Below are 17,003 nucleotides of genomic sequence, written 5' to 3'. Positions count from 1 at the left end.
CTGGCACTTAGCTCAGTTAGACATCAACAACGCATTTCTTAATGGTGACTTGAATGAGAATGTCTACATGTCCATTCCTCAAGGCTATTCTATCAAGGGGGAGTCTGTTTCTACTTCTACTAGAAAACTTGTCTGTAAACTCAATAAGTCTCTATATGGACTGAAGCAGGCCTCAAGGCAATGGAATGTCAAGTTTACTTCATGTTTGCTATCTCAAGGTTTTAGTCAATCTAAGTCAGATTATTCCTTATTCACTAAGTCAGATTCTCAAGGGTTCATTGCTCTCTTACTTTATGTGGATGATATTATCATTGCCAGTTCTAGTTCATTGGCTATAGCTTCTCTCAAAAGCTTCTTGGAAAGTCAGTTTAAACTGAAAGATTTGGGATCTTTAAAGTACTTTATTGGTCTAGAGATTGCTCGAAGCAAACAAGGCATTTCTCTATGTCAATGTAAGTACATTCTTGAACTTTTAGAAGAATATGGTCTCACTGCTGTTAAACCAGTTTCCATTCCAATTGAAGTTAATCACAAAATGATACATCATTCAGAGAATCTGCTCGAGAATCCAACAAGTTACAGGCAACTAGTGGGCAAACTTTTGTATTTGACACTAACAAGACCAGATATTACATATGCAGTCCATGTTTTAACTCAATTCATGGATAAACCTGCTGAGATTCATTTCCAGGCTGCACTTAGAGTATTGAAATACTTGAAGGGATCTCCTGGTCAGGGTCTTCTGTTTTCCTCCACTTCAAAACTTCATCTCAGTGCCTATTGTGACAGTGATTGGGCAGGATGTCTTGAAACTCGCAGGTCATTGACTGGCTACTGCATTTTTCTTGGCACTTCCTTAATCAGCTGGAAATCTAAAAAGCAACAAGTAGTTTCCAGAAGTTCTACTGAGGCAGAATATAGATCCATGGCTACTACAGCTGCAGAGGTCACTTGGTTGTTGTTTCTCCTAGCTGATTTCAAGATTTCAACCTCTTCTCCAGTTGATTTCTTCTGTGACAATGTTTCTGCTTTGCATATATGCAACAATCCAGTCTTTCATGAAAGGACTAAACATATTGAACTGGATTGTCATTTCATTAGGGAGAAGGTTCAGCTTGGTGTCATCAAACCTCAGTACATATCTACTGCTCAGCAACTTGCTGATATCTTTACGAAGGCATTGAGTCCAGCAATGTTCTATCATCTGTTACACAAGATGAGCATCATCAACATTTATGCTCCTCTTGAGGGGGAGTATAAAGAGTAACTTGCTAATTAAGTAAAGTAGTGATTATTGTTAGTTAGTTAGAAGGTTGTTAGAGTGTTTTTATTACTCTACAGTAGTATGTATTGTGGCTAGAGTAAGCTCACTTGCTTGTATATAAACTCAATGAGGTTAATGAATAAGTAACTGATTCATTTTACCACAATTACTTTCTTTCTCTGGAATCAGTTAACAGAATCCATTTTGACTTAATATTAAAAATTCTTTGCTTTATTTAACTTTAATGAATGAAATTAGACCTAATTGATTCTGCTACACAAATATATGGATCAAAATGACCCTTTTGTCATTCAATAAACATCAGAAACATACAAATAAACAAAGAACCAATTAATTGCTTACAAGCTTCAATCCTGAAGGTAAATCATCACAATGCTTAACATAAGAAACAATTTCACCCATATCAGCATTTTTCTCTGCCTTGCAATCGTAAGAGGGTGGTATATGAAGACAAGGTTCCACCGAAACGCCGACCCGACAAGCCGGCTCAGATGTATTCCAATTCTCAGGCCTGGTCAGAACCCATGGTCTCAAACCAGCAAATCCTTGAGCCACATAGCCAAAAGTTGACCCTGAGCTAGTCACCAACACATTACTAAAACTTAATAAATTCATCTCAACCCATGCCTTCATATTATGCACATTATCCCCAAAATGTTGGGATCCTTCATGACTTGGCTGATAAACAGATATTAATTCACCTTTTTTAGTTGGAAATGTCCAATACATATTTGTTATATTTTCAGAAAATTTTGTATATAATGATGCTATCAAAATCGCCTTTGATGTTCGGTTTTTCGAGGGATTAGAAGATTTTATCAGTTTGTTTTTGTCTATTTCTGGTAGTAAATTTTCTTGAGATGTGCAGGCTAAAATCTGATCCATCAACTTGTCAAATGGGTTAGATTTAGGTTTAAATACTCTTACTTGTATTGCAAGTAATTCCTCTGCTGTGGCTAAATACGAGTCGTAGAATCTTGTGATTAGTCCCCAAGCTTTATTTGAAGGGTGAAAAAGATACCTACCCAAGTGATGAAAAACAGACTCCTTGTCAGGAAACATCATGTCAAGATCTTCCCGGAAATTCGACATTAAAAAGAACGACGGGAGGAAATATTCGTCCGATTTCAAGAACAACCAAGGCACTTTTTGAAGAAGAAGAACATGATTTTCTTCACAATAAATAAGTAAATCAAAAAAATCAAGGCGGGATGCAATGTAAATAAACAATTCTGAAGGTGGAAACTCTGTGGTTGCATTAATAACATTGCTTCTCATCAAATTTCCGAAAGTTGGACGATTTTTCGACCATCTGAACTCATTCGGAAAGTCTTCAGGCAATAACCATGTCGAATTCAGAATCGGCTCGCAAAAGAGATCCATCATGTCAGGATAAAATTCAACAAGTAAAACTCTATTAGTTATAAGAGAGTAGAGAAATGCTGAAGTTATGGATAATATTCTGTTCCCCAAGCCTTCTTGAGCAGTCCATACCATGTAATTACATTCTGTAGGACCTGAAATGTTCTTGGAACCAAGTATTTTAATTGTTCTGTTGTAAGATTCCGAATAAGGTTCACATTTCTTGTGAAGTTTTTCGTAATTACGAAGTTTCGAGATTAGGTAAGAAGACGGAATTTTCGTAGAAGGTTTTCGGTATAGAACGGATTGGTATCGACTTAAACATGATTCCTGATCAAATCCTGAAGCTAATAGTCCGCCAAGCAGAACATCTCGGTCAGGTTGAGGAGAATCCTGTTCTGGTTTTACAGAATAAGAAAAAAGAGTCAAAAAGTTTGAAAAGGTTGACAAGGTTTATTTTGATCTACAAAGCTTTGTTGCAAGATTAATTAAAGGGTAGTTGATTCTCAAAGTACCCAAACTATCTTCTTATTGCAGTTTGGTGAACATAGTTCGATTTGTTTCATTTTAATTACTAAATTTTAATTTCATTTCAACGGAAGGTTTTCTGGCTATAAATTCATGTGTGGCGGCTGAGTTTTGCTATTTTTTGCCCGAACTTATCAGATATGCATAATTTTATCTAAAAACTTTTTGCTGAAATAAAAAAACCATGCATACGGGTAACGATTTTTCAGACAAAAATAAGCAACCCCGTGGTAAAATAAGCAAAAACCAACTATTGTGAATGTATTTTGGCCGAAAAACCTCCAGTTAATATAAAATTAAATTTAGTAAACAAATCAAAACAAATAAAAGTTGGGTCATCAAATGACTAAAAAATGATACTTTGGGTACCCCCGAGAATCAATTACCCATCACTTAGGTCCAATTTCACTCATTAAGGTCAACTAGACTTATAATTCAGGTCAAATGGATCCAAATTTTCTTATCATTCCATCTCATTTGAATCTATTTGACCTTAATTGATTTTATTGGATCTATTTGACATCAATTGATAAAATTGGATCTATTCCAACTCAACTACATAAGTTTGTGGATCGAAATGACTCTTCTATCTTAGATGATTAGCTCTTACCTCCACCAAATTGAGTAACATTGAAGGCTTTTTCTCCAAGGACCTTGACTTTCCCAATTAGATCGAACATGTCATTTTGATGATTCAATGAAAGCATGATTGCAAGTGGAAAAACTACCAAACAAGTAACTAGAGTGAGAGTCCTCATTGTGCTTAGCTCAAGTAGCTTCTTCATCGACTTGTCTTGCGCGATCATATCTCTTTCTACGTTGCACGGAAACAGAAACGTCTAAAATGCAAAAATGCAAACTATATTATTTACCAATAATGGGATATAAATATAAAGTTTTTGAGTTTCAGAAGCGTTAACGAAAGAAAAATAAAGAACGAATGTGTTTATGTCAATGTAATACATAGAGAGTACTTGCATACCTGAAGTCTTTCAAAATTAGATGAAAATGTGGAATTTTGACATTATTGTTGATCTTCTCTGAAAATGCATATGGTGAGTTAGCTTCAATAAAATGAGCTGGGTGCAATTTTTATAGTCTACTGGCTTTACTGGTGAAGTGTAGACCTAAAAAACGACAAAACAATGAAGATGAGCATGACTTTGTCAAACAGAAACTTGCTGCAGAAAAGAATTGCTGAGTTATTTTTTAGGTCTATTTGTGCTCATGGTTACTTGTTATTGAAGTAACCTTACCTTCATGAACTGGGGTTGCTTAAAGTTGCTTAGGCCTTTCCATGGACCGGTTCAAACCTTGGTAAGTGTGATGGTTATCAATTTTATATATATATATATATATATATATATATATATATATATATATATATATATATATATATATATATATATATATATATAAAGCAGCGAAATCAAAAAATAAAAAGATAAAAATTAATATAAGAAAGGAAAAAAGTAGCCGGTGATTAAATAAAAAAGGCAAATTATTAAGACGAGTAAAAAAGATAATTAAATAATATCGATAGGAATAGATAAACAACCGAAAAATATAAGTTTTTGGAGACTAAGAGGACTGATTTCCATCCTACTTGTTAGTTCCGCCTATATATACAATTAATTATCGGTTTAATTTTATCTAAATCTTTCAAAATTCACAAACCTGTCTTAATTTAATTTGTTGCAATTCTATTTAAAAAAAATCAACCAATGTAATTGTTTTAATTTCCAGTTGAATTTTTATACCAACTAGTTAAAACTCATTTTTTTAGAACTGTAAAAGTTAATTTTTAAAACTTTTTTTTAAATAACAATAGAAGTCAATTTACGTTCAATAGGTAAAAAAAGTTCAAAATGAATAAAAATGCAAAAGATGAAAATAATTGCAACGAAATTATCAAAAAATGAAATGTTTAAAAACTTTAAATAGATTTACCTTGAAAAGATTTATTTTTTCCAACTACTACACCTTCATTTTTTTTTTTTGAGAAACATGATTTCATTAATCACAGAAAGCAGCTGTATGATCAGCCATTACATATTGAGCAATCTCATGAGGGACACACCCCCTCCAAGTACAAAAAACATTTCTTTCACCTAAACCTTTCCTAGCTAGAAAGTGAGCAGGTTTGTTAACAGCTCTTCCAACATGAGAGAACCCCAAACAAGCTGCTCCTTCCAACAGAGACTCGCAATCCATTGCTATTAGGCTAATATCATTACATAGCACAGCTTTGTTGTTGAAAGAATTTACTGCCACTTTTGAATCTGAATTAATTCGAAAAGGAGTTAAATTTTCTTTCCTCGCCATGATAATGCCATTCCTAATTGCTATTGCTTCGCCAACGTCAATCTCCGCCATACCTTCGTATCTAGTATAGCCAGCTGCTATTACGTTGCCCTTCCAGTCCCTTATGATTGCACCCGTAGCAAACTTGTTATTTTTGCTATCAAATCCAGCATCGACCTGAATGCAGAATTCGTCCTTTCTTGGAGGGATCCACCGCGCATCCATGTCCTTCTTGCTGGAAACAGTGCCGGCCCGGTTGTTTCCCATCACCACTTGTGCATCCTTTGTTTCTTCCATCAGCTGGATAGCCCACTCCACTACCTTTTCTCTTGGCATAACTTGCTGATTAAACAAGGATTTGTTCCTGTTAGTCCACACAGCCCAAAGAATGACATTAAATAAAGCAAAATCATCTATATTTAAGACATTGAAAACGTAGATCAGAAAGTCTTTGCTCCCCCATTCCTTTTCTATTTTTAGTCTCATCCTAGGTTCCCAAACATCCCAGACTTGTCTAGCCTCAGAGCAGAACCAAATCGCGTGCATTATTGTCTCCGTCTTCTTCCCACAGCAGTGGCAAGTAGGGTCTATATTCATCCCTCTGCTTATCAACCCCGTTTTGACAGGTAACCACTCGTGATAGCATTTCCAAATAAAAATTCTGACTTTCATAGGCACATTCAACTTCCACAAGCCTTTCCACCATCTGAGCATCATTCCTGATTCAGAGCCAGACCCACTACCTCCTTTTATCTCAAGAGCAACCCTATACCCACTGCGAACATTATACGTACCTGTTTTGTCATAATGCCACCGGAGCCTATCCGGCATCTTTGTTCTTGCCAGAGGTATTTTCAGGATGCAGCTCACCTCGTCTTCATTAAAATTCATTTTCAGCTTATCCTCATTCCATTTCCCCTCTTCTTCAAATAAGTCTTTCACCATCACACTGCTATCTAGGGTTGGCTCGCTCATGATTTTGAAAGTTGATTCTCGCGGAATCCATCTATCCGTGTAAACCCTTATTGTCGTGCCATCCCCTATTCTCCATCTTAGACCTGTTTCCAGCACCCTTCTAGCCCACAGAATACTCTTCCACGTATAGGAGCTTTGCCTGGTTTCTCTTGCTTCTAAGAAACTACTCTCCTTATAATATCTCTGCTTTAATATCTTGGCCAGAAAGCTATCAGGGTGGTTGATTAGTTTCCAACCTTGTTTGGCTAGTAAACTCTGATTAAAGCATTCTAAATCCTTGAATCCCATCCCTCCCAAGCATTTTGCTTTGCACATCCTTTGCCATTTACACCAATGCAATTTCCTCTTTTCCCCCGTGCCTCCCCACCAAAACTTATTACAAAGCTTTTCTATCTCCACAATTAGACCTCTTGGCACTCTAAAGATGTTCATATAGTAGGTAGGTATCGACTGAATTATAGCCTTTATCAAAACTTCTCTACCTGCACATGAAAAGAAGCTACCCTTCCAAGTTTGCAGCTTGTTCCAAATTTTGTTCTTTATTGCCGTGAAGCTGTCCTTCTTTCTCCTACCCACCGCAGAAGGCAAGCCTAGGTATTTTTCATGACATCGAACAACTGGGACTTGGAGAATATTTTGGATCTCCGTCTTTACCTCGTCGCTTGACCCTTTCCCAAAACAGAGAGCTGATTTCTCCATATTTATCACCTGTCCAGAAGCCGTTCCATAGTCCAGCAGGATCTGTTTCAGCCTTTGGCACTCCCTACTATTCGCCCTTAAGAAAAGCAAACTGTCATCGGCGAAGAAGAGGTGTGAAACCTGAATCTCTCCCCCAAAACAGAGACCCTGCATTTCCTTTTTGGCAATAGCATTATTCAGCAAACATGAGAGCCCCTGGGCACAAACCAAAAAAAGGTACGGTGACAGAGGGTCACCCTGTCTCAACCCACGTTCAGGAACTACCCTGCCTTCCACGCAACCATTCACCAAGAAAGAAAACCTGATTGAATTAATACAAGCCATTATCTTATCAACCCAGCTTCTACAGTAACCCATTGCCACCATCATTTGTTCAATGAAACACCATTCTACCCTATCGTATGCTTTCGACATATCCAGTTTGATAGCAATTGGCCCGTTTTTCTTTCTTTTGGCATTCTTAATCACATGCACACATTCAAATCCTATTAGGGCGCTGTCTACTATTTGTCTACCGGGAACAAAAGCTGTTTGGGCCTCGTCAATTACACTATTAAGGGTTTTCCTGAACCTATTAGCCATAGTCTTTGAAATAATTTTATAAATTACAGTGCATAGACTTATCGGTCTAAAATCAGACATCTTACTAGCTTTTTTAATTTTTGGAATCAAAGCCACCACGGTTTCATTAACACTACTAAGCTCAGTGACATTATTTAGGGTTTTAAGACATACCTGTGTGACCTCAGGACCTACAATGTCCCAGTACTTCTGGTAATACATTGCTGGAAAACCATCAATGCCGGGGGCTTTTGTTGGACCCATCTCCTTCAAGGCTTGGCTGACTTCACCCTCTTGAAACGGTTTGCACAACATTTCATTCATCTCCTTAGAGACTTTCTTCTCCACATGCTTTGTAACTTTGTGAATTGCATCCCCACTAGGCTTAATCGAAGCAAACAAGTCGTTGAAATACTCCTGAATTATTGCTTTTATATCTCCTGGTTCCTCTTTCCACACGCCCCCCGCGTTCTTCAAACCCAGGATCTTGTTTCTAGCTCTCCTCTGAGAAGCCTTTCTATGGAAAAATCCAGTGTTCTTGTCCCCATGAGCTAGCCACTCAGCTCTTGAACGCTGCTTCCATTTTATTTCTTCTTTCCGCAGCAAGTCATTCAAAACCATTTCAACCTCTTTGATTTTCTCCATGGGGATTCCATCATGGCAAGAGTCTAACAAAGTGACCATCTCTGCCTTTTTGCTAGTGATTTGCTTTTTAAGATCTCCAATGGCATCCTTTCCCCAACTTCGAAAATCAGTCGCACAAAATTTCAGCTTTCTCATTAACTCTTCACAACTTTGAGAACCACAGTTAGCTGACCACACCCGCTGCACTTGTTCCTTGAAATCTTCCTTCGTTGTCCATGTTTCCACGAAATGAAACCTGGCTTTCCCCCGCTTCTTCCATCGATCAACTTCTCTCCTTTTAACTTCATTCATTAAAATAGGCTTGTGATCCGAAGCCCAAAGATCTAAATGACTTACTTCGTAATCAGGGCATCTCTCTTTCCATTTCACATTAATCGTAAATCTATCAAGTCTTTCCTTTACAATTCCGTTTCCTCTATTTCCCCACCAAGTGTACCCACTATCCGCTGCCCCTGCATCAAACAGCCCACTAGCTTCCAAAGCTTCCTCAAAGTTTTGGATGAGAAACTCGGGTTTTGAGGCACCCCCAAGTTTCTCCGAATGATCCAAAACTTCATTGAAGTCTCCCCCGCAAAGCCACGCTCCATCACACTGGTTGCTAAGTCTTTTTAGGAGAGTCCACGAATGGGTCCTTTCAGATTGATTAGGATTGCCGTAAAAACCTGTAAACCTCCAGCTACTATCGTCCTCCTTTTTCACCAAACAATCAATATAGAACCTTGATGAACTGATAACTTTCACCTCCTCTTCAGCAGACCAAAGAAGACCCAGACCTCCGCTTTTCCCCTCACAATCCACACTAAAACACCCCTCCATTCTTAACTTCCTTCTAACCTCCTCCAGCTTACTAATTTTCATCTTTGTTTCCATAAGGAAAACTATATTGGGCTTATGTTTGTGAATAATTTCACTTAGGTATCGGAATGTCTTGGGAGAGCCCAGCCCTTGGACATTCCAGCAGAGCGTATTCATTGACTACTAGGGATGGCAATGGGGCGGGGTGGGGACGGGGAAGCCATCCCCATCCCCATCCCCGCGTCTATGGGGAATCCCCATCCCCATTTAATTAATGGGGATAAAATCATCCCCGTTCCCATCCCCATGGATTCCCCATCCCCATGGGGATCCCCGTTCCCCGTACAATTAAATATAATTTATAAATAATTTTATTATTTTCATAAAATATTTGAAAAAAAAAAATTATTATAGAAAATACTATTACTTTTTATAATATTATATATTTATAACTAAATAGAAACTAATAAAAAAAATTATGTTAAATTATTTAAAATTATAAATAACATACTAAAACTTATAATATAATATAAATATACATAAATATAAATCGGATCCCCATGGAGACGGGGATGGGGATCCCCATGGGGTGGGGACTATACTCCCCGTCCCCTCCCCATCTCCGTGGTTGGGGAATGATTTTTTTTCCATCCCCGTACCCATGGGGGTAATTGGTGGGGATTCCCCGCCTCATTAGGGGCGGGTCCCCACGGGGAACGGGGAATCCCCTCCCCATTGCCATCCCTATTGACTACACCTTCATTTAATAATAGTTTTCTTGTATTGAATAGAACATGATGAGTATTTTTTGAGTTAAAGCTATAAGCAAATGGCTCATAAACATTGATAAATTGCAATTTTGCATTCAAAAAATTGTTGAGTCAACCCAGCTGAGAATGGTAGAGTGAGGAAGAAAAAGTGACGATGTTGCTTAATATGGATGAAATTTTTTGAACCACAGAAAATAATTTTTCAGTTTTTAAGACAATTATGCAATAGAATGCCATAATTGACTATTTATGCAATAGAATATAAATAGACTATAGTGTTGGCCACTACTGCAACAGGACATATAAAAATGTCCGATAAATTGCCATCTTTTGGGTTGAGAATTTAAATCGGAGTTGCCTAGTATTTGAATAATTTCCTTTCTACGTTTATTAATTAATAAATAAACTGTAGAGTAAGAGTTTTTTATTAAAAAATTCTTGTATTTGGTGCTTTAAAAACATATATAAAAATCATGGTTAATATTTTAAAAAGATAAGTAAAAAAATTAATTTTCAAATTAAATGAAATAAGTAAAACATAGTTCTAGCAAAATTAAATATTATATTTGGGTTCCTGTTGATTTAACTAGATGTTTTATTTTCGAAAAACTCAATTTATGTATTTTAGTTTCATAAGTATTCTTTTTTTAATATTAAAGACATTTTCTATCATTTTTTTAAGAATAATTTCTTCTTTATCTAAAATCTATCTGAAAATTCTATTAATTATATATTATATATTGAGCAAAGAGTCAAGTCAATCCTTCAACTTATAATTTAGGATCAAATAATTCAATTTTAGTCATTTTGATCAATTACGAGTCAAATTCTATTTTTTGTCAATTAAGGACGTAATTATACGATATGATTATGTTCAGAGACCATGATGATCCAATTTGTCCTTAATTGACGAAAAAATAGAAAGTAATAAAAAATTAAAAATATTGTTCTTAATTGATCAAGATACTTTTTTTTTTGAAAATCAAGATTGCACTTTATTAATGAACGAACGTTGTTACAAGCTCATTAACCGGAAAAGGAATATTTCCGTCAAATAAACAATCCATACCGAAAAAAATACCCCATTTGGCCAAAGCGTGAGCCACTTGGTTACAAGAACGTTTTATATATTGAAAACGAACTTCTCGCCCCTCACATTCAGCTATGCAATCGTCTATCAGCACCTGCAGGTAACCATCTTCAGCACTTGTGCTTCGCAGTCTGTTGGCAACGTTTAATGCATCCATCTCACAAATCCACCCTTCAGCCCTCAACTCCTTAGACATCTTCAAACCAAAGCAAACTGCCCTGGTTTCTGCATATTCAGCATTAACACAACCATGCAGAATAGAAACACCACATTTGACAACGGTCCCAATCGAATTTCTACAAACAGCGCTGAGGACAGAGAGGTTCTTCTCAACAGAAACTGCCGCGTCTGAGTTGATCTTCAACCATGTATCCGGCGGCGGACTCCATTGCTGCACCTCAGCCTCTCTCACCGTAATCTGCTGCTGCTGCACATTACCAATAATCAGGGAAGTGATATTATTAAAGAGAACTGGTGCCGGAAACCTTTGGTTTTCAAAAACTAAATTATTGCGGTCCATCCATATCACCCAAAGACTCAGGATGAATAAGTCCAGCTCCTCCTTTTTCAGCGTGCTGCTCATAATTATAAGCCACTCCACCATCGTTTCGCACCTGAAACTATCTACCCTCAAACTCAGAGGAAACACTAACCATAATCCTCTAACCACCTCACAATCCTTAAGACAATGAATGTCGGTTTCCTCCTCAATCTGGCACCTCGGGCACACACTGGATATTTGAACCTTCTTCTTTATCAGATTAACATTACATGGCAGAGTGTTATGACAAATCCGCCATATAAAATGTTTGACCTTAGGAGGTATAGAAGCTTTCCATATCTTCATCCAGCTTTCTCCATTGTTGTCCTCAGCAGACGAGCTCGCTATCCTTCTCCTATTCATGTTGTCCGCTACGTAATAAGCAGATTTCACCGTAAAAATACCCTGCTTATTATGAGGCCAGTAAAGCTTGTCGGGCGGTAAACGGTTACTGATAGGAATCTGCAGTATCTTCATCCCATCTTCTTCCGAAAACACTTGCTGAACCCTCCCAACATCCCATCTGCAATTGTCTTCGTCTATAAAGAAACTCACACGGCATTCCTCATTAGGAAAAGAAGCTCCTATCGGTATCATGCTACTGGACGAGGCAATCCACTTATCTCGCTTAGCATTAATAGAACGGCCATTACCAATACGCCACGCTAATCCCTCCTCTAACACTTTTCTGCCCTCTAAGAAACTTTGCCAGACATAGCTTGGCCGACGGCCAATTTGGGCTTTGAGAATATCCGAACACGCGAAATATTTAGCCTTGAAAACTTTCCCACACAGCGATTCCGGAAACTGAGAAAGTCTCCAAACTTGCTTAGCAAGCATAGCAAGATTAAAAGCACGCACGTTTCGAAAACCCAAACCACCTTTTTTCTTCGCTTTACAAATCTTATCCCAGCTAACCCACGGAATCTTTCGATTATCCTCCGTTCCACTCCAGTAGAACCGAGCAGTAGAACTTTGGATTTCCTTGCAAAAAGAGACGGGCAAAGCGAAACAGCTCATTACGTAAGTGGGAATTGACTGGACTATGGATTTAATCAACACTTCACGGCCTGCCTTAGATAAGTAATTCTCCTTCCACCCCGCCAACCTTTTATGTAGTCTATCTCTCAGAAACGCAAAAATTGGCTTTCTTGATCTACCAATCATCGTGGGCAAACCAAGATACTTTTTAAAATGCCCTACTTCTCGCACTTCGAGAATGTTCCCAATCTTATCTCGAATATGGCGTTGTGATCCAGAGCTAAACATCATCTCTGACTTTTCGAAATTCACCAACTGCCCAGAAGCATTTTCATACTTCTTTATCACCTCTTTTAAATATTTGCATTCTCTTTCATTTGCTTTGGCGAAAAGAATGCTGTCATCAGCAAAAAAGAGGTGATTAACTGTCGGACCCCCTCTACACGCTTTACCTCCTGACAACCTGCCTTCCTCCTCTCCTTTTCGTAGCAGGGCCGAAAACCCTTCCGTGCATAACAAGAAAAGATACGGAGACAGCGGATCACCCTGCCTTAAACCACGAGTAGGGTGAATCATGCCCTGTGGCTGCCCATTAACTAGCACTGAAAACGACACTGTCCTGACGCATGCCATGAGAAGGCGAATGAAGTGTTCAGGAAAATTCATCTTATGCATGATACTTTCCAGAAAAGACCACTCCACCCGGTCGTAAGCTTTACTCATATCAAGCTTAATCGCCACCGAGCCCCTCTTGCTCTTTGTTCTTCTCGACATAGAATGAAACATCTCAAATGCTACTAGAGCATTATCTGTAATGAGACGCCCAGGAACAAAAGCGCTCTGCGCCTCATCAATCACTGTTGCCAAAAGCCGCTTCAATCTATTTGCCAATGTTTTTGAAATTAGTTTGTATACAACATTACACAAACTAATTGGACGAAAATCTTTCATATTCGACGGCTTTGTCACCTTCGGAATAAGCACAATATTCGTATGATTCATATTCTCTGGCATGATTCCATCCACAAAAAATTTCTTAACACACTTAAGCACATCAACGCCCACCGTCTTCCAATAATTATTATAGAATAAAACCGACATACCATCCGGGCCTGGAGCTTTTGTCGGACCCATTTGCTTCAATGCACCAACGATCTCCTCATTATTAAAATTCCTACTCAAAACTGCTCCCTGCTCGTCAGAAATCCTGGCCCTCACGCTAGAAATGACCTCCTCTTGATTGCTCTGATTCGATGAAGAGAACAGATTCTGAAAGTACTGAACCGCAACCCGTTTCACTCCTTCCCCAACCTGCCAAGTATCAGAATCATCTTTGATACGAATTATCGAATTATTTTTCTTTCTACTTGAAGCCTTTTGGTGAAAAAACTTCGTATTTCTATCGCCACTTTGAAGCCAGTCCGCTCTCGATCTTTGTTTCCACTTCAACTCCTCTCGCAATAGTAACTCATCGATTTCAGCTTGGATAGAATTAGCCGCCCCATTATACATGTCTTCTCCATCTCTAATTTGCATCTGTTTGAGCTTCTCCATGTTCTTCTTCAACTTTTCCCTAATATTACCAATATTATGATATGCCCATTCTCTCATCCCATTACCACACTCTCTGATTTTTTCCATAAGCTTTCCATTGTTCCCATTATCCGAGCCCCACAGCTGAATAACACTTTCATTGAAACCCTCCTGTCTCATCCACATCGGTTCAAACCGAAATATTTTAACTGCTTTTCGGTCCTTCTCCTGCTTAGTGTCCAGTAAAATAGGGCAATGGTCTGATTGATGTCTAGCTAAGTGAGAAACTTGCCAATCAACATACTTCTCTTGCCATTTGTCATTAGCAAAAAACCTGTCTAACCGCCCCTGGATGAGTTGATCTCCTGCCCTTCTATTCGTCCACGTGAAAGCGTGCCCTTCAAATCCCAAATCCACAACACCACATTCGTCAATAGTATTGCGAAACGCAGCCAACTCCCTATGATCTCTAAAAAGACCACCTTGCTTTTCATGGTTGTACAGAAACAAATTAAAATCTCCGCACAACACCGTCGGGCAACTTCTATCCACACACACCCTCTTCATTAATTCACAAGTTAGGTGTTTATGATGCCCCTCCGGCCAACCATAAATCCCTACCCCTTTCCACACAAAGTCTAACACCGGATCCGTAACACCAAAAACAATATGATTTTCAGAAAAATCCTCAATAGTAACATCCATAATTTTATTCCAGAAAAGCGCAATACCGCCTTTCCTTCCATTCGAATCAACAATAAATGAATTAAAAGACAAGAAACTTCTACAAATAGAGTTAAACTCACCCCGGGTAAGCTTGGTCTCCATAAGAAAGAAGATATTTGGGGAAGTAGATTGAATAATTAGTTTAAGTGCTCTAACCGTCCAAGGATTCCCCAATCCTTGGAGGTTCCAACTCAGAATTTTCATTGCTTCCGGCGAGACTGCTCACCAGTCTCCGCCGATATCTCGATATTTCCAAACTGAGCCGATAATCCATCCCTGGTTTTTTTTGAGAAAAGATTAGTCGGTTCTATACTCTCCTGTATCAATAAGTGGCTTCGTTTGGATGAAAGCACTTTCTTGTCACTCCCATTGCTCTCCTTATCTCCTTTCCGAGCAGATGTATTCCGAGTCCAGGTCTTCTTCTTCCCATCGTTGGTCTGCTGGATTTTTCCTTTCGGATTGTTACTGTTACTAGTCTTTTTTCCCTTCGCCATCTCTATGTTGCCTTGACAGACCGTAACATCAACAAAACCTTCCATTCCCTCTTCTAAAGTTTGCAGTACAGTGTACCTATCCTGTCCTGCTATATTATCCTGCACGTTAATGTTACCTTCTTGATTCACCTCATTATCATTAACTTCTACCTCTTCCCCTCCAAGATCACCATCAAACACTAGATTACGTCTTGTTGTCTCAGCCATAGTATTAGCTGTTGTGTTTTGATACCCGCCCTGAACTCTGCTTCCCATCCCCGAAGCCACCCTACTCCCCATCATCTTCCTTTTTTGAGGTGTTGCCCTTAGCTTTGGGCCATACGGCCATTCTGTCACTTCTAACGGTTCTGGTTTAGTCTCACATTCCACCTCCGTATGATCCAGCGTCCCACACCAGTAGCAATAGTTTTGAATCCGTTCATATTTGAACGAAATCCAACAATTCTCCCCAAGCGCATTAATTACTTTCAATCCTCTCATAAGTGGTTTAGTCGTATCAATGGAGACTCGTATTCTACTGTATCTATTCCACCCTTTCCCTTCATCCTCATCACATTCAACAATCCTTCCAATCTTCGCCCCAATTTTACCCACCGCCGCCTTACCCCGACAATTGAGGGGTAAATCATATATTCGAACCCAGACTGAAATTTGCGTTAACAGTAATTGATTAAGTTGCATATTTCCTTGAACTGGTTCAAAGATTATTAGCTGTTTGTCAAAATGCCAAGGTCCTTCTCGTATTATTCTTGCCCTATCCACTCTAGAGGCGAATTCACATATAAATAGGTTATCTCCGACATCTTTAAGGTTAAAACCCTTTGCCAATCGCCAAGCGCTTGCTAGAGCGCTCTTCATATGGTTTAAATTGTAGGGTTTTATCGTCAGAAGTTTTCCTACTAGACTTAGTTCAGACTTCTCCTCCGTGATATCGTCTACCACGTCCTCAAGGCTTACTGCTATTAACTCTTCTTCTGTCAGCCTTAATTGAGCACATGCTTCCACTAATCCTTCTTCCATCCCACACACTCCAGGCCAAATATCGACCACCCCACCAACGTACTCCGACGTAGAATGAAACGGAAAAACCGATAAAAAGCTTCAAAAAAGAAGAAAAAACCCTAATTCTAGAAACCCTAGAATAGGAAAGAGAAACTCCACGTATTCGGGAGAAAAATATTTGAAATAAACATTCATAATTGATCAAGATACTTAAAGAATAGGTTATTTCACCATGAGTCACAAGTTTGAAAGCTGGATTAACACTTTATTTATAATATAATCAATTTTATAGTAATAAAAAAATCAATTTAATAAGAAGTTTGGACTAATTCTAAAATTTATCAACATCAACATATTATAAATTTTCAAATAATTTTTTTAAACTAATTAAATATATTTGTATACCAAATAGTTATGTTTCTTGTCTAAGAGATGGAGTTGCTGGATAGACTATTTACAAATTGTAATATTACATCATCACAACCCCCATCAATACGGGATGTTATATTTACAAACGACTTTACAATAGTATTACCAAAAGGCTTCATTCTGTAAATACATTTGACACGATTTAAAAAATATCTAGTTAATTAAACATGACTAGATATATTTAATTAATCTACACCCTTATTTACAAAAATAAAAATAAAAATAAAAATTACTTTAAAATAATTTAGACTCTTACAAACTCTATTAAGAGTTATTTTAAGAA

At 38.1% G+C, this 17,003-nt stretch overlaps 1 protein-coding gene across 2 annotated transcripts; it reads right to left on the bottom strand.

Moving 5' to 3' along the window:
- Positions 1–1,530: 1,530 nt before the first annotated feature.
- Positions 1,531–4,375, bottom strand: LOC126656323 (galactoside 2-alpha-L-fucosyltransferase-like). Of its 2 annotated transcripts, XM_050350862.2 has the most exons (3): positions 4,158–4,375; positions 3,786–4,014; positions 1,531–3,045 (listed from the first exon to the last, which is right to left on the bottom strand). In XM_050350862.2, the coding sequence occupies exons 2-3, from the start codon at positions 3,979–3,981 to the stop codon at positions 1,616–1,618; spliced, it is 1,626 nt and encodes a 541-aa protein (XP_050206819.1). In that variant the 5' UTR covers positions 3,982–4,014; positions 4,158–4,375; the 3' UTR covers positions 1,531–1,615. The 2 variants fall into 2 exon arrangements, with proteins under 2 accessions (XP_050206819.1, XP_050206821.1); XM_050350864.1 differs by lacking the exon at positions 4,158–4,375 and having other exon boundaries at positions 1,531–3,040; positions 3,786–3,898.
- Between the last annotated feature and the right edge of the window lie 12,628 nt (positions 4,376–17,003).

This window comes from Mercurialis annua, linkage group LG7 (assembly GCF_937616625.2).
Source record: "Mercurialis annua linkage group LG7, ddMerAnnu1.2, whole genome shotgun sequence".
Lineage (NCBI taxonomy): Eukaryota > Viridiplantae > Streptophyta > Magnoliopsida > Malpighiales > Euphorbiaceae > Mercurialis > Mercurialis annua.
The sequence above is the reverse complement of the archived record's forward strand: the minus strand, read 5'-3'. Positions and strand labels throughout refer to the sequence as shown.